Source organism: Agelaius phoeniceus, chromosome 2 (assembly GCF_051311805.1).
Source record: "Agelaius phoeniceus isolate bAgePho1 chromosome 2, bAgePho1.hap1, whole genome shotgun sequence".
NCBI lineage: Eukaryota > Metazoa > Chordata > Aves > Passeriformes > Icteridae > Agelaius > Agelaius phoeniceus.
Window position 1 is genome coordinate 76619716 of NC_135266.1, and position 17966 is coordinate 76637681.

At 40.0% G+C, this 17966-nt stretch overlaps 1 protein-coding gene across 4 annotated transcripts in view; it reads left to right on the forward strand.

Moving 5' to 3' along the window:
- Nucleotides 1–16348, forward strand: part of PDGFD (platelet derived growth factor D) — a 138471-nt gene extending 122123 nt beyond the window's left edge. For all 4 annotated transcript variants that reach the window (XM_077173953.1, XM_077173952.1, XM_054628140.2 and 1 more), the window contains 2 exons: nucleotides 2249–2463; nucleotides 12867–16348. In XM_077173953.1, the coding sequence (XP_077030068.1) occupies nucleotides 2249–2463; nucleotides 12867–13001 (350 nt within the window). In that variant the 3' untranslated portion in view covers nucleotides 13002–16348. The remainder of the gene's footprint in view (nucleotides 1–2248; nucleotides 2464–12866) is intronic.
- Nucleotides 16349–17966: the final 1618 nt, after the last annotated feature.

The window sequence follows — 17966 nt, forward strand, 5'->3', positions numbered from 1 at the left end:
TGCTACCAGAGTAGAGGATACATTGTTCTGAGTACTCTGCATGCTCACCTTATTCCCACCAAGCACTGCAGTTCTGTAGAGCAGAGTAAAAAACGAGTGCAGGTGTTTACTTCCAAATTAATTTTAATGGAGGATGACTTGTGTGTCTCTTAAATTGTTTATTTAGGCTTTTCTTCTCTCCTTGAGATTACTCATTTTCATTTGCAACATCACTAAAATAAGACCTTCCTGCTTATCTGAGTATCTCATAGATACTCCCCTGAATTGCTGCAGTGTCAGTGTGGATGATCCAGGCCTTCCCCTCAAGCAATCTCATTAGTGATGAAGGCAGCAAATTTTCAGCCCTCTTCTTCCTTTAGTAGATTTTTCTGTCACATCAGTTGGCTGAAGTGAATAGTAGCCAGCTAGTGCTTTCCTTTACCAGTTAGCAAAGCTGATGGCAAAGGTCCTGGTGAGAATGTTTAGAGGTGTGGGAAACACTTCCTTGTGGAAAGAATTAGCCTGAAAGCCTGCAGTGAGAATACGTGGCTTTGAAGAATGACAGTGGAGAAGAAAATATAATCTGTTAAAACAAAGAAATCAATATACCCTGGACTTGCCAGTCCTGGCTAAGGACACTCACAGTGTATTTTTCTCTCCGTGCATGAGTGTACCACCAGTCCCATTGATTTTGTGCTTATAGCAGGAGGATGATCTATACCTCTTCTGGAGAGATGCTAGCTCTCTGGAGAACCACTGAGATTTCATGGGAGAATGTATCATAATTGCTATAAAATAGCAATTTATCTGCTAAATTCCCATTGACTGAGATAACACCTTGTCAGAAAAAAAGTGAATCTGCTATGATTTTCTGTAATGGCACTTCTGATATTTATGTATCCTTGTCTCTTGCATATCAGCCTTGTGATTACCTCCAGGTTAGAATGTAAAGGTGCATGATGTTTACAAACCAACCACTTTTTCCACAATTAACTTAGTGATGTTGACAAAGCCTTAGTCACAGAAAGTATGAAGTATCTTTATTGTAAGGTTTCACATATTTGTATTAAAGCACAAGCATAAGTGTTGTCAGAAGCAGAGGTTATGTTGACCTGTTAAATATGCCCTTAAAATTTGATATGTTCACAAACACTAGACTGTTATCTCAGTTCTCACTTGAGCCAATCCTGTTTTCCTGTTGATGCTTCTGTTAGCAAATACTGTTTGGAGTCAAACTCAACACAAGTTCACATGCCCCGCACTCCTGAATGAATGACTGAGCTTTGAACACCTAGTTGGTAGACAGAATACTAAGGAAAAAAGAAGACAGAAAAGGAAGGAAAAAGAAATCTATTTCTATAGAAATAGAACTCATTAAATTTGTTGCTTTTATCTGTGTCACAATTGTGGAAAATATATTTATAAAAGCGGTTTTTGGTTTTGCTTTAGCTTTACAAGCCAAAACTAGAAACAGCATTTAGACTCACATTTGATAGTCTATAAGTTATTTTTATGGCTGGCTTTACCACTTGTTTACATGACAGATCTCGCATACTAGGCATTTAAACATCAACCAACTACTGGCATTCAAAGGGCCTATTAATTTTAATTGTATTTATTTGTATGCCTCTAATAGTAACACCAGATAAAATTAATGCTGCTGAGATTGGTTTCTCCATCTAAAAATGAACTGTCTAAATTCTGTTCATAAACAGTATAGACAGGCAACTTGAGGAAGAAAGTCATGCAGGCTGTCCTAAATGCTCTTGCCATGGAAGGGATGAATCACTCCCCAAAAATGTTTCTCTAGTGAGCACAGGAAGGGCCTTATTTTTGCTCATAATAAAAAAAATAGATCTTAGCATCTAGGTAAACCAGGTATAAACAGAGAAGGGAAGAGAGTGTCAGAGGTGGAATCTCTTGCCCAAGGATCCAAATATGTGGAGTGACAAAACAAATAAAATGACCAGTCCTCAGCTTTCAGGCCAGTATTTTACTGCAAACCTTCCCTGCACCTTTATAGTCAGTGTGATCTATGCTATGGCAGTCAGTGGGAGAAGGATGATAGCCTGGATGGCTACCTGTAATGATTTAAATTTGGTAGGTTTATGTTTATCTGTTCAGAAGTCACTCCTATAGTTCACATATTTTTCAACCAGCACCCCATCACTCTGTGTTATTGACTGCCTGGGGAGCAGCATCAACCAAAGGAATGTCCCTCTCTAATGAAGCTTCTCACCTCACTAATGAAGCTTCTTTTGCATTGCAGTTGACCTGGACAGGTTGAATGATGATGTGAAGCGTTACAGCTGCACTCCAAGGAACTACTCTGTCAATTTAAGGGAGGAGCTGAAGCTGACAAACGTCGTTTTCTTCCCCCGCTGCCTCCTTGTCCAGCGCTGTGGCGGAAACTGTGGCTGTGGCACTCCAAACTGGAAATCCTGCACCTGCGTGACAGGGAAAACTGTGAAAAAGTATCATGAGGTATTTTCATTCTCTCTTTGTTACTTCTTTTGGGTATTTATTGCTTCCATGGATTCTGAAGTCTTTTCTCAGAGCTGTGTGTGCTGCTTGTTAAGAGACTATGTAGGTATGAGAAAGGGGTGTTGACAGTATTTATGTGTAAGTTAACTCAGAAGAAGTTGGAGAGAACTTTTGCCACCTCTGAGTGCCACCACAGTGAACTTTGAGAACCACTCATCCTAGTGAACTTTGTTTCAAGAATGAGCCTTATGTTAGACTGATTTTTCCCAGTCAAGGACTAATACAAAGTAAATATATATACCACTGGAAATACTCTTTTTAGTAGCACAGAGACATGGATTCCTTGAGATACTTGACTTCATTTCCTCTTTCTTTAAATTTACGCTCACACTTGGAAATTAAAATTAAGTCACTTATAGGAGGCAGCTGAATCATTCAGCCTTAGCTTTTTTTTCCCCACTCAGCAATTTTTCAGAAGAGCAAAATTTTTGCATAGGAACAATGCCCATTAGTTTAATCCATTCAGGATGCATCTAGAGAGGAAAAACCACAATGAAAGAGCATTTTGTATTCTTACCACTAACACAGTATTTTCAGATGAAGACAAGACTGGAGAATAGTTAATATTTTCTCTAATTTTAAACAAGATGCAGGGGATGACCCTAGTAATTACAGAGTAGAAAGCCTTATCTCAGTGGTAGAAAAGTTAATTGGAAAAAAAATTAATAGTATAAAGCACCTAGGTGACTATGAGCTGATAAAATTAACTCAGAATGCCTTATATGTGAATAAATGTTTATACAGCACCACAATATTGTACAAGAATGCTAAAAGGACTGGCACCTCCTGCAGAGAGCAAACAGTCAGCCAGACAAGATCAGACATGGATTAGAAGCTGGTTAAGAGATAAAGAGCAACGAGGTGGAAGAGACAAGCGATTTTCTAAATGGGAAAGGGCTATCTGAGGGTGCCCCCAGTACAAAGGTTATTATTTCACATGTGTTCAGTCTGGAGGGAGGTGAACAGAGAGGTGGCAAAAATGACAGGTGATAACATACTTGAACAGGAGATAACATACTTGAACAGCAGAGAAGGCTGTGAGGAATTTCAAAGGTCTTTGTAAATGCTTATAAATGCAGGTTAGAAAAGCAGCTAGCATTAGTGTGAGACATCTCAACTATTCATTCATATAACTCTGGGTGAGTGAGGGGAGGAGGAAGAAATGAGGGGTGGAAATTGGGCTAAAGGTCAAGCAGTGAATCACTGTGAAGAGCTTCAGGAAAAGAGTTTAGTGCAGTGATAAGAAAAAGACAAGTGACAGTCTTCTGCAGGAATGGAGATGAAGGGGTAATAACACAGTAAATATTGTGGTCTGGATAAATTGGTGGGGGACTTGACCATTGGTGCTTAAAAGGACAAAGGCAGGACTAGAAAAAATAAATAGAAGCAGCAAGCATACATCATGAGAGATGTAGGGGAAGATACAGATCAAAAACATATTTAAGGAAAAGTGGCTCAAAAGTTTTGGATCATTTCATTTAGGAAAAAAAAAAACTAAAGAGAGGACACCGAAAGATAGGAAATAATGAATAGTAGCTAAAGGAAAATTAGACCTTCCTAAGTAATCTTTTTGTTAAGAAAAGAACAACAGAGAGACTGGAAGGAAACTAAATTAAAATTATAAAAAGGAATTGGGTTTTTTTTCACAGTAAATCTGTATGGAATTTCAACACTTAACTATGAGTTGTGCATAATGCAGAAGATTTTTGAAAGAACTAGAAGTCAAATATAAACTGAGGAATCCTGGCTTACAGCTGTATCAAAAAATTAAGTCAACTACTAACAGTAGCTAGAAAGAAAAGTGCTGTTATAAATATGTTGTAAAGGACTTCTTTAAGGTGTTTAGAAACAAGTATTGCTGGAATATCAGAATATCACACTAGCCAGGTATTGCTCAGCATCAGGATGTCATGACTTATGACTGCCCCAAATTAATAATGAAATTCAGGAAATTCAACATTCACACAAATATATCACTGCTAATTTATTTTCCTGCTCATTTCTACTCTGAAAATCATATGAATTCAAGACAGTGTTTTATCTTTAACATTAAATGGCCTTTGTAAGTTTAAATTTAAATTTTATCCCTTAGGGATGAATTAACAGCTCACTGAGCAGATATTTAGTCTAGTGTCTCCCATTAACATGAGTGGAAGTCATGCAGATAAATTCATGTATGACATACTAAAGATGTGTCCATTAATTTTAGTCCAAAATGTTTTCCACTTTATTATTATTATTAGCCACACACAGTTAATCAGTTTTATTCTTATTCTCCTTTGACACTTTAATTTTACCTAAATACCAGGTGGAAAAGGCACTGAGGAGCGCCCTCTCCACATGCCAGTTTTAGAACTATAGAGCCAGTTTACTCTCTTAAAAGCCTATTTGAAACCCACTAACCTTATCCAAAGAGCGTTTACTTGCATAACGAAGGGTGGAGCTTTACACTTATGAAATCCCCAGCACCATTAATTTGGTTAAAAAGCTCAGCCTCCTACTGCAGGAGGACATAGGCCAGATTCAAACACAAGTCTCAGTTAATTTGATTTACAGAAGACACCAGAAGGAAATACTAGGTGTTGGAGCAAAGAAGATGTTTGAAGTATCTGAGACTTGAGACCTGCAGACCCCGGACCCCTTCTCCTGCCAGACTGATTTTCCCTATCCTGGAGCTTCTTCTGCTCAGCTCCTGAACCTGCAAGAGTTTTGTGTCCTGCACATGGATATGCTTGTCCTCAAAATGCAAAAGTGTCTCTGGAGATCACTTAAAAGTTCCCAGGCATTTCTGAGCTACCCAGTATTTCTATGTGAGAAGGACAGGCAAATTTTCCATAAGCAATAGGCTCCTTTTTTGGCTTTGTAGCCAGTTCTGGAGTAGCTGCATGTTGGTAGCTGTGGGGACCTTAAAGTCCAGGGTTTCTTGAAAGAGAGGCTTCTAGTCCAGAGAGATTTCAAGGTTATCTTCTCCTTATGCTCTTACTGCTTTTTAGTTCCCTCTGAGTTCCTGTTCAAAGCCTCCCAGTGTAATCACTGAGCACTCTCTCCTAGCCTGGTCTCTCAGGACTAATAGCTGTCATGTGGAGCCTTTAATTTTCCCAAGCTGGAGAGTGCTGCTCCAGTTTCCTGAACGGAATGTACCGCTCTTTTCTATCATGTCTGACTGTAGGAAGTGATGCAAAAACAGGGAAAATGAGAACGTGAGATGGCCACAATAAGGGGTAGCTTTTTCCTTATTGCCCTGGGAGATGGTAATCATGAGATCTTTGGTCTTCTTTATAGCCTGGAAGTTTGCCCTGACTTTACCAAAATACTCAGCAGTTTTCAGAAATGAATGGGGTCATAACTTGGGTAAACAGATACTTTTATTGGTGGGGTTGGATTTTTTTTTCCCTTGCAGGAGTCTTGTGATGCTCTGTGGTTTTTCCATGGCTTCTGGGTTTGCTTTGGAGCAGAGCAAATACTCTGGACAAATATTCATGACTTACCACACAGTGTCACGAACCCTTGAAACCAAACAAGCCAAGTCCTGGCAGTGTCTGAAAACGTCTCTCAGGCATAGTCTGCCATGAGTGATACTGAGTTATGTTGCAATGCTCTGTGCAAGGGAAGGACAAAGAAGTACATGGAAGTGGACTCAGCACACCTTAATCAAAGCTCAGCCCTACAACTGTCTAACTTTCTAGAGCAGACCTGATATAAAAATGTGCTTCCCATTGCAGTTAATTTCCTTAAAAATGCCTGGAGCTTCTCTTTAAAGAGGCACAGGCTCTAAACCTGGAGATTACTCAGCACAGAGAAGGTGTGGGAGAACTCAGGCCAGGACTCAGTTCGGCTGTGGCTGTGCCATCTAGCCAGCATGCACATATCTCGGAGAAACAAGAAATCAGTTTCCCCATCTCATTGCTGTAACTGATGAGATGTGAAATGAGTTTCCCTGGGGAATAAGTGCTCTTAAGGTAGCAACCAGAATTTGTCAGAATGTATAAAACTCTGCAAATACAGTGCTGAGCTGCACACCTAAGGGACATAAAATGAAAAAAGAAAAGTGGTGATAGCTGATTGCAGCTTTTACCTACTTATCTGTCTCTCCTGTAAATCCTGATGTGTTGTTGACTGTCTATAAGGTGATTCTTCCCCCACCCCTTTTTGAAGCATCATGCCTCAATTCAAGTTTGATCTTGACTGTAGCTTGTCTGGTGCCTTCACAGGATGTAGATTCAGTTAATTCTCAGAGAGAAGGTTTTGATCAGTGTTAGGCTGGCAATTTCATAACCTTTGGTTGCTTTGAGAGAGGCAGTAGGTACCCCAGAGCACACAGTATTGTATCTTGACACAAATTGCTGGGGCATAAAAACAGCTTCAACTGAACCCAACAGTGCAAAGGGAAAACAAGACAGAGGGAATATTATACAGGAGAAAAGAACATGGGAGCACAATAGAGAATTAAAAAGTGAAACTTCAGTGAGACAAACTTACTGCAGTGGAGTTAAGAAATGTAACTAATACAATTGGATGCTGTCAGGACTTTTTTCTTTTTTTCTTTCATTTTTCGGAGAAATGAGAAGCAAACCTCAAGGAGGCACTTGAGAGAGAGGACAATAATTCTCAGCCTATCCTTACACAGGGAAACATAAGAAAACTGGTCAAAAAATGATCCAAATGCTGCTGACAGAACAAAGGAAAGTTGCAAAGGGATTAAAAAGAGCTAGAATCATCAAAGCAGTGTGCAAGGAATATGGTCTGATTGTTGTATGTCCTGGAGTTGATAGTACATGTATAAAGGAGATAAAAGGTTGTTATGGTAATAAAGGCATAGAATTAGTCTGACAAAAGAGTTAATTTGTGGAATATTGTACAAGAAGCAGCAATGGGATTTATTTGGAATGCAAGTACGAGGAAAAAAATGAGTCAGAAATTACTGCTAGGTCACGGGATGAGCAGAGAGAACACAGAAGTGCATTGAGAGAAAAAGGTTCATTTTTAACTAGATGAAAAATGAAGTTCTTTGGTTGACATCTGGAAGTTAAGTGAGACATCCTGTAACATGTCAGGACAGGGAGGCAGTTTGTGAAGGAGGAGCACCTGTGTCTAGTCAGTGAGAAAACAACAGCTGTAGCATAATGCACACATAATTCCTGACAAGATCAGAAAAAGTGAGGGTCTTGTTGATGTCACATATGTCAAAAACATCATCGCTTTAGTGAGTGCTTCAGGTACTTGAGTTTTAAGCCAATTAATTTTTTTCCATGTTTGTTGTATTAAAACCAGGCGTTTCTTATGCATACAAATAAAAAAAATAGAAATAATAATCCCATCTATATTTAATAATCCCTTATTTTGCCTGCTACCAGTGATCAGCACAGCAACTCATTTTTCTTGTCTCCGATAACCTGTATTTGTAAGAATACATCTTTGGGTCTATGTCATTGGTTTAGGCTATGTTCCTACTAGAGCAAAGGTCCTTGTGCTAAATAATGAACCACATTCCCATAATACTTGCCTTCTTATACTCAGAGCACAGCTAAATCGTGAGTGACCTTTGGATTAGATAACTTTCAAAAATTGCAGAGTAAGATTTTTTATGTCTATCAGAACTTGGATCTGTGTTGAATGTTTTGCACTTTTGATGCTTCCTCTTTCATGAATCTCAGACAAATATAATTTGGTTTTCATGCTAGAATGGTGTTATTTTTAGATGTGCAGAAGGAGATTAGATAATGCTGCATAGCAGAATTTTAAAATAAGTTCTGCAAAGTACAAATTTCACTATCTAAAATAGCATCCAGAGTTGCTCACCATCCTCTGTCACAAGAATATGAAGCTAATTAGATATTGGGTAAGCCATAGACATATTATTGATTTTCTGTAGGCTTCTTAAGCTAATAAGAAAAAAAAAGCCAATTTTTGAGTGAGGCTTCATTTTTCTGTTGGTGCTTAAAATACTGGTCAAGAATTTAAAAAAACAATGTTACTCTTGTTGCTAATAAGTAAATGATAAGTCAAAAAAATGCCTGTGGGGAATTTTTTTTAAGTTTTGACTATGTTTGCTACCCCTATTTGCTTTTTAATAAAATAGAAATCAGCTATCATGGACTGTCATTGCTAAATGTTGCCTAACTGTGAGGGTCAGTGATACCTGGCTAGGACCATCAGCAAATGCTGAAGGGATGGTTCACCTCATCTGCCTCTACCCATCTAACACTTTGAGTCCAAGCTTTGGGCTCCTTTCCCAGTCCCCAGAGCTATCCCTGCCAGAGGTGGGTGTTTCAGGTGTATCATGCTCTGGAGTTGCTGCTTTATTCCAGCTTCTACTGGAGACATGCCATGTATGGATCAGGGTGAACAAGTTCTCTCTAGCTGGGTCCTTTTCCTGCCAGTCACTGCCACTCTGCTGTCCTCAGCCCCACATCTTGAAGTGTTAAGGGTTCTTAAGTGTTCTTACAGACCTGCTGAGATGATAGGGCCATCAGCCCTGACTTCCTGTGCTCCACAGGCGACAGGAGAGCACCTGCTGCCCCCAGAGCACAACCCATACACCTCCTGGAAAGGCAATCCTCCAACAGGCTGGAAACCCCCCAGTTCCTTGGAGGACTGTCTAAGTGATGTGTGGGCCTGACTTAAACATGTGTGCCCTAATTCCACTTGAAGTTTTTCTGGCTTCAGTTTCCAGATCCTGGTTTTTGTCATGGCTTTGATCTCATTTAAAGAGGCTTTCAGAAACTGGCATCCAAATCCAATACATAATCAATGAGCAAGATTGCTGGCAGGGAAACACATGTAAGCATTTTCTTTATATTTCCTAGATCACTGCCTCCAAGGAAAGTTACGTGGTGGCTACAGTCATCATACCTTGAAACTTCTCAGATAGATGCTCAGACACATCTACAAAGTAAAATACCATCCAGCATGTTGGTGTGCTCCTATGGGCCTCTCTGTAAAAACATGCCCTACTGCCCTTTTTCTTGTATTACCTATAAGCACCAAATCCAGCTCAAAAGCAGAATATTCTGTCTTGATTTTATTTTATTTTAATAGTTTGATAACCATAATTTACTCAGTGTTTGATGAGAGGGACATGACTGTAGTTACATGCTCTTTGTGAGGCAATGATCTGAGTAGCTGAGGCACTGCAATTTGGTGAGAAGTGACAGATGTTGATCCTTTAATTTGAAAACTACAAGGATGTTCCTTTTCACTGCAAAAAAAAAAAAAAAGAAAACAAACAAACAAACAAACAAAAACAAAAAAAAAACAAGCCTTTTGAGCATTCTAGACCTATCATATCCATATTTTCTTACAGCTACTGATCCCATGAAAAAATGAGTGATAAAGTGTCCTGAACAGAATTTATTTGAGCTGTTCTCATTAATTTAGTAGTTTCTCAGTTTTAAGGACATGACCATGTGATAAATAAACAGCAGCTATTTGCAGAATAAAGGGTTGTGTTCCTTCTACTGTGGTCACCAGAATTGGCCTTATTTCCAGATTCTTTTTAATTTCCTTATACTTAGATGAAAATAAAACTGTTAGGTGGGAGTGAGACAGGGAGCTTTGAATATCAGCTCTGTGATCAGCTATTAAAGGAGCTCTGGAGGGGGATCTGGACAGACTGAATCTGAGACCACTTGTGTGAGGTTCAACAAGGCCAAGTGCTGGGTCCTGCACTTGGGTCACAACAGCCCCAGGCAGCGCTACAGGATGTGGCAGAGTGAAAAGCTCTCTGTCAGAAAAGGCCCTGGGGGTGCTGGTTGACAGCAACTGAACACAATCCAGAGTGTGCCCAGGTGGCCAAGAAGGCCGATGGCATCCTGGCCTGGATCAGCCAGGTGTGGCCAGCAGGAGCAGGGCAGTGACCATCCCCCTGTACCCAGCACTGTTGAGGTCACCCAGCACTGGTAAGGTCACCTCAAATCCAGGGAAGAGGAACAGAGCTGGAGAAGGCTCTGGAGCACAAGCCTCGCATCTGAGGGAGCTCAGGGTGTTTAGACTGGAGCAAAAGAGGCTCAGGGGGAACCTTATCCCTCTCTCTGAGTGCCTGAAGGAGGGTGTAGCAGGTGCCTCTTCTCCCAGATAACAAGTGTCAGAACAAGAGGACATGGCCTCAAGTTGCACCAGGGGAGGTTTAGACTGGATATAAGGGAAATTTTCTTTACTGCAGCAATGGTCAAACATTGAAACAGGCTGCCCAGGGAAGTGGAAGAGTTGCTATTCCTGGAAGAATTCAAAAAGCATGTGAGATGTGGCATTAGGGGACAGAAGTTAGTGGTTGACTTGCTGGTGCTGGGATGAGGGTTGGACCCAATGATCTCAGAGGTCTTTTCCCACCTAAAGAACTCTATGATTTGATAATTTCAGCTGTGTTCAATCACTGTTTTCCTGTCTTGTCTGAGGAAGTGCCTGACAGTTCATTTTCTTATCAGCAAAGCCTATATACTGTGCTAATGCTTCTCGATAAAAAACACAGAGAAAGTCCCTGAGCTGTCAGATGGTCTGTTAACTTAAATACAGTCCACATCTTTGCTCTTATCCCATTGCATACTTTGATTTGTTCTCAGCTAGAAAAAATCAGATCTATCTACTCTATGATTTTGCAAACTGCCAGTCATCTGGATTGGTCATAATTTGCTGGAAGACTTCTTTAAATAAGGAATTTATCATAGGTTCATTGTCAGCATCTGTACTTGATTTTTAAAGTACGTTTTCCTTGAAAAAGCATCTTTGAAGTTGTGCTCTATTTTTAGCTCTATAATAATTGCAGCAACCTGATTGGGTTCAGTTCCTTTGTGCTTGGGATGACAGTGTGATACAGCAAATTGTCCTAGTGTCCATCAGGACTTATTGCATATATGGATTCAACCAATGTTTGAAATCAATTCAAAGATACTATATTTTTATTGCTAAAAAAAAAATAAGTAAAATTATGTTTCTCCATTTCTAACAGGGCAAAATAATTCTGTTTTCCCAACACAGTACAGCAGCATGTCTGTAACTTGCTTGGGCATGGTCCTTCCTTTCAGTATTACATAGGCTAAATATCAATTTCATCACAAAACAGAGAACAAAATAATAGACTCCGTTCAGTGCTTATCACTTTTGTTATATCTCATGGCTTTTCTAGCCTCAAGACATTAATGGCAGAGAGCAAAAGGTCTCCTCCTGAGAGCTGCTAACCTGCCTGCCTTTCCCCACCCACCCTGCACTGCATCTCTGGTTGTCCTTTGGCAAGTTCTTCACATTTGCTTTCTGGGGCTTTCTAATCCTGTTGAAAATGCTAATACTCTGTTGATCTGGAACACAGCCTCTTATTCCCTGTCATTTCCAAAACCATCTCAACTCTCGTATGGTGTTATGACATCAAAATACAGAAACTGCTTTGTAAAAAGGAAGAAAAAAGAGGATTGTTGAGTAACAGAGTGATCTGTTATAAACCAGTATGATTTGTTAGGGCAGAAACATGGGTGCTTCAGTGAGGTGCTGAGGTGTTACAGACATTTAGGTCCCACTTCCCAGCTGGCCACTGGCTTTGGGAAGATATGAACTTAACAGACATCTCTCCATCTTTGAAAAAGCAAGAGAAATGCAGCTGATCTGGCAGTCACTTGGCCAAGCCAGCTCCTTTTTACAACTTACGGCCCCCTTCCTAGGGGTCTCAAGATCATCTTGCCTAGATGGATTTTTTTCAGAAGTGTCTATTATGATCCATGCTTCCCTAGGAAGTAATTTTGCTTTCTTGTTTGCTTGACATTATTCACATTAAATTCTTCAAAAATCATTTAGGTTGAGGCAGAGATTTTTAAGATAAGCCAACAGAACTCAGATTCCACCAAAACTCAATAGTATCTCACACATATTTTGTGCAAGCTCCTTCATCTCCTTCTGCCCTTCACAAGTATTTAAGTTTTGGACCAAATCTAATGATAGGTGCTTCAGAAATTTCAAATTGCATAAAAAAATGTCCCTTTTTCTTAAGAGCAAAAATATTCTACAAGAGAGAGGAGGGATAGGGCAGCTCAAATAGGAATGGGACTGCAAAAATGAGCCAAAGGAAACCTGCTTGATAGTTCGCATGCAAAGGAGCAGCTCTGGACATGGTTAGGAAGCTGCATGATTCAAAGATACCTGATATAGGAAAAAATACAGTCTGTCCAAGCTCCAGGACAAACAATACAGCAGGATGTCAAAGTGTGCAAAGAAAAAGCTGGAAATAAAACAAAAATGTGTCCAAATTAATGATGGTCAGGGCTATTAAGGGCTGTTGGGGCCCTTCGGGCCCCAACGTTCTCATCTTCAGATCTCCAACAGCGTTTTCTAATTCAATGCATTTTTGTTGATCCTCCCAGGTGCTGAAGTTTGTCCCTGAGGCTGGGCATACCAGAAAAAGAAGCAGAATCAGGAACAACATGTCCTTGGTAGACATACAGCTGGATCACCATGAGCGTTGTGATTGTGTCTGCAGTTCAAGACCACCCCGATAAAAAAGGAAAAACAAAGAAAGAAAAGAAAAAAACAGACACACTAATTGCATCTTACCGGACATTTACTTTCAAGCAGGATTGCTCTGAGGACCTTTACTCACTAATCATTTGAAATTTGCTACTAGCCTGCCTTTGCAATTAGCAAAAACCATTGCTGTGCTGATTAGTGTCATGGCAACTAAAAAAATATATCATACATTTATGTGTCAGCATCCAAGGATTTAGGATTGTGGTTATCTGTAGCTAGTTTCTGAGGGTTGAGATTTTAAAAGCTCAATTGCAGTCCACTGAATTTAAATACCAGGTGTGTAGGTTTTTGTGGTAGCTGGCAATGAAATAGCATTGTGTTTCTTTTTCACTCACCAGTTCCTACACTCAAATTCTGCTCCCATTTCTACCTCCTCAGCTCTCCTGATGGTAGGTAGGGTTTAACGGTGGGTATAAATGAGGAGAGAATTTGAGCCTGTAGGAGTGCAAAATGGTTTGCCCCACTCTCAGAGGGAACTTCTCAGCATTCTGGCCCGACAGAGTGAGATAGAATGCTTCAAATCCATCATTACATAAAATCACACGTCAGAAAAGTCAAATCTTGCTGTTTGTACTGGAGCAAGTCGTGTGCTGAAGTTAGTAGATGCTTTGCATTAGCCAGGACACTGAGGGTGGTAGGGGGTGCCGAGGCTGGCACTTCTGCCATGGTGGCTCCAAGGCAGCCATCGCCCAAGTGCTTCTGCAACAGGGGGCTCCTGGCAGCTCCCCAGGTAAATACCTGTGGGCTGGAACTGATATTGGTCACTACCTACCTGATCTGGATTCCAGCCCCTTGCCCAGAGTGGCCCCACAGTTGCCCAAGAGGAGCCCCCTCTATAGAAGGAGGGAGAGCCAGCCCTCCCCTTGGATCCTCCTCGCAGCAGTTCGAGGAGTGCCGTGCTTTCCTGTGGAGGAGATGGAGATAGGGAACTTGTTTGTTGAAAATATTGATTTGTTTTGCAGTTGTGTTACTGGGAAACAAAGCTGTGTTTGAGATTTAATTATCATTATTTGGTTTGGGGTTTCTTTATTTGTTTTTTAACTTTGTCATATATGCATTAATCTTAGTTATCTGAGGTTAGTTGTCTCATTCCAGCTCTGTGTGTTGCCATGGTTAAAGTGTTGACAGTGAATTTCTTTTTTTTTTTAAATTGCATTTTGCTGAAGCATATTAGCTCATTAAGTAATGTCTGTCAGTCATCACAAATGTGCATCATTTATTAAATTTCAGAATATTACTAAATAACCACTTCATAATAAAATTAGCACTTTAAAAGCTACAGCATAGCTTCCTATGCCTTTTAAACTATTACAAAAGTGCTCTAGCTGAAAAACAAAAAAGATCTTTCCAAGCTAGCTTTAAGGATTTTCAAATGCTGCTCCAAAAATGTAAAAACCAGGCAGATTTAAGTTTCGCAAAGAATTGGAGTTTTGATCATGATTGTAACAGAGGGAATAGGATGGCACATTTAATGGCTGAGGTTTTATGTTTTATGGTAGACGTAGGCTGCATCAAATCATCTTGTCTGTGTTGGCTCTTGTCTTTCTGTCTCTCTGAAAGAGTGAAGTAGGTTGACAATAGTGCGTTATAATTAGCGGAAAATGGCATGTGCTATAAAATACAAGGCCTTCAAACCAGTATGTTTTAGTACTCCACAGGTTTGTTACAAAAGCACCCTAATGTTCTCATTTTCCCTCTTCATCAGCTCGAGTATTTTGTAAGTGCTTTTTTATAATTTTAGCAAAACTTTGCTGAAAGGTCCCTTAAAAATGTTATGTTACTTTCTTTCCTGTACTTTAACCTTGGAGATTCAGAAAATGTGGGGGGTTTATTATTTATATTAATTTTTCCTCTCTGGCTCCCAGATGTCTGTTTAAAAATGCTCCTGAATGCTTACTTGGGAAGTGATTCATCATTTTTCAAAGCAATTCGCATTTAAAGAACAGCCCTGTAACCAAAGATTACCACCTTCATTTTGTAGTTCAGGACTATTTAAAGAACATCTCATTCTTTTTCTGTCTCTAGCTTAATAACAAGATTGACCCAGCCCTTCCATAAGTTTTAGCTAAGTTTGGAATAAATTTACATGCAAGACCTTGGCAGTACGGATTGTTTCTGAGATACTGAACTCCTGTTTTTATCTCTGTCTGAATCATGCCTAAGCACTCTGATTTCATAGTTTGCATTGGTTGCAGGACACACAAAGAGCTCTAAGTGGTCCTTTGATTCCCACCCCCAAGGGAACTGGGCAACAGGCAGTGCTGTGCCAGATGTGTGCCAGATGTGTGCCACCTGCTTGCCCAGTCCCACCCCAAGTGTTGTGAGGGGCACTTAGGACTCCTAATCAGAGGATTTCAGCCTTGGCTGGGAGCCTGAGTTACCCCTAGAGGCAGCTGGGAGAGGCTCTCCCATAGTGTGCCTTAGTCCAAAGATGGAAATCACACAGTTTGGGAGCATTCCTTTCTCTCCTTTGACTATATAGAAAGATTAGAGATTTGATTTGGACATCTAAGTGGGATACACAGAGGTAGATAGTATGAATACTCCTTTTAAAGGCTGAACAGCTGAGAATTCAGCTAACTGAGTCAGATAATGGCAGCAGTGGATGCCTGGGTCCAACAGAAAAATTCACATGCAAAGTAAAAAAAAAAAATCCTCTTGCTTAATGATGTTTTAACCTTCTTAAATGTAAGCTAAGTTTGTCACAAATTTTCAAATATTACTCCTGGGACACTTATTAATTAATGGAACCACTCAGTGCTTCCTGCTGCCATACAGACACCGTTCTCCCAGCCAGTGCAGGAGGGTCAAGGATGGGCTTTGTGTGGCAGTGTGGGGATGATGGCATACATGTGAAATAAGAAAAACTCCCCAAAACCCAAGCCCCAAGATGCAGTGACCCTGGTGAAACCAAAAAACAGCAAAATTTTTCCTTTTTATTTATTAGCAGAAATTGCAAAGGTGTATCTTCATACTTTTTTCCCTCTTTTGTCTTTGTATAATTGTTATGTTGTTTACATACTTAAAGAACAAAGATGTTAAAAAAACCTAATCTGGTTCAGTTTTATTTGTGGAATTGGAAACCCCCCAAAACAAATACATTTTCAAAGGCAATTCAGAAAGAGTCCTAATTTCAAACCACTCATCAGCTTTTTATTTACTATGTTCTTCTGGGATGGAGCCTACTTTCTCAAGTGCAATCCATGTATATTTTTTTTATCTCAGTTAAATGCAGCTTTCCTAGCAGTACTTTTTACTTGGTGCGGTATGTAATGTGTCTTATCTTGATGAAAAAATAAATACTGCTTTTGAAAGAAGACATTCTGAGTGATTATTCGTATTTGGATGAAGAAAAAATGAAAAACATTTCCACAACATGACACCATCCATACTCACAAGGTCTCCTTCTGAATTTTAGCAGTCATTCCCAGGAGCATCAGGGAAGGACCAAAGTGCAATTTTGGGACAATGGAGTTTGAACCCCCAAGCTGGCAGAGCTGACAGCTTCCTTGTGGAGCAGCAGTAGTGTGACAGCAGCACAGCATTTCTTAGAGCTGGATTAGGATATCCCCCCATATTTGGTGCTGATCTCAGCCCCTGCAGGCTTGGCTTGGCTCCAGGAGAGACGTCTGAACTCATCTTGCTGTAGCTGCTCCTTACTGCCAGAGAAGGCTGCTGCAGGAGCTTGCATCTCACCTCAGCAAGGGCAGAGCTGAGCATCCAATGCCTGCAGGGCAGCTGAAGGAGCCTAGGGGCTCTCGAGCTGGGCAAATTTGAGCTATGCTGCTGGGTTTGGGCATTTCCTCCAGCTTTGCCAGAAGCAGCTTTTGCTGTGTTGCGGCAAATAGTAACCTTCAAAGCTTTGGTAACTACTTTCAATTTAAGGTTCTTGTGTTAAGCTGAAGCTGCCTTAGGCCGTCATTGGATCTTGGACTGAATAAGAACATGAAATTTTTGCCCAATTGATTATTCACGAGCCAGATCCCCTGTCTGATAAGGGAAATACAGAGAGCATACAGTAGTGTGGGAACCCAGCTTTTTAGTCTGTCCTCATGCATGAGCACCTTTTTCTGTACAGTAATGCTAGTGATCTGAAGCACTCAGACATTCAGATGAGCATATTTATCCCCTTTGGTTTGCTCCTTGTTACTCAAAGAAAAAAAATACTGTATATTTTTTCTTTTTTTTTTTAAAGGCGGTCAGAAGATACACTTGCTAACATTTGGTAACAAAGGAATTTCTCATTTCTCTTGCATACAGTGAACAGGGCCATAGTTAATTGGTAGAGGAGATATTTTTTGCCTTTTGGAAATGCACTGAATAAACTTCATAGACAGCAACTCAGCAACTCCAAAATGTTCAAGGATGGCATAAAGCCCTCCCACCTGGCATTGCTACACACCTCCATAACTAATGGCTATCTAACACCACTTTGTCCTCAAGGAATGTGTAAGTGAAAGCTTTAATAAATCTGAAACTTAGAAAGCAGCTCTGCGTTTCCTCATCTATAAAAGTTTTTGGTTCACATCATTCAGGAACTTACCATCACCTTTTTCTAAAAGTAGTGGTTTTTTTAAATGTTCATCTTCTCCTTTTTGAGGAACAGAATCTTCCTCTAGCTAATTTTAAGAACTGTAACAGCTGTAAAAATACTTGCCTGTAAATTCAGTTAAGATTTCTCTTGCTCTTGTCCAGAGTGCATTGCCCATATACACTGCTGTAATGTAAATTTTAGCAGAGGTCCAATTTGTACTTATTCTCACAGGGACTCCAGTGCAGCACATAATGAAAATTTAGAAATCAGTATTCCTGTACCTCATTAAAGGAGTTTTAACTTTGTTTATTGACAGTCTTGGTCAAATATGCTGAAATAAACATTCATAGTTTATTTAGTCATTCATTGACAGGCAGTGAAAATCTGCTTTAAATGTTCAAAG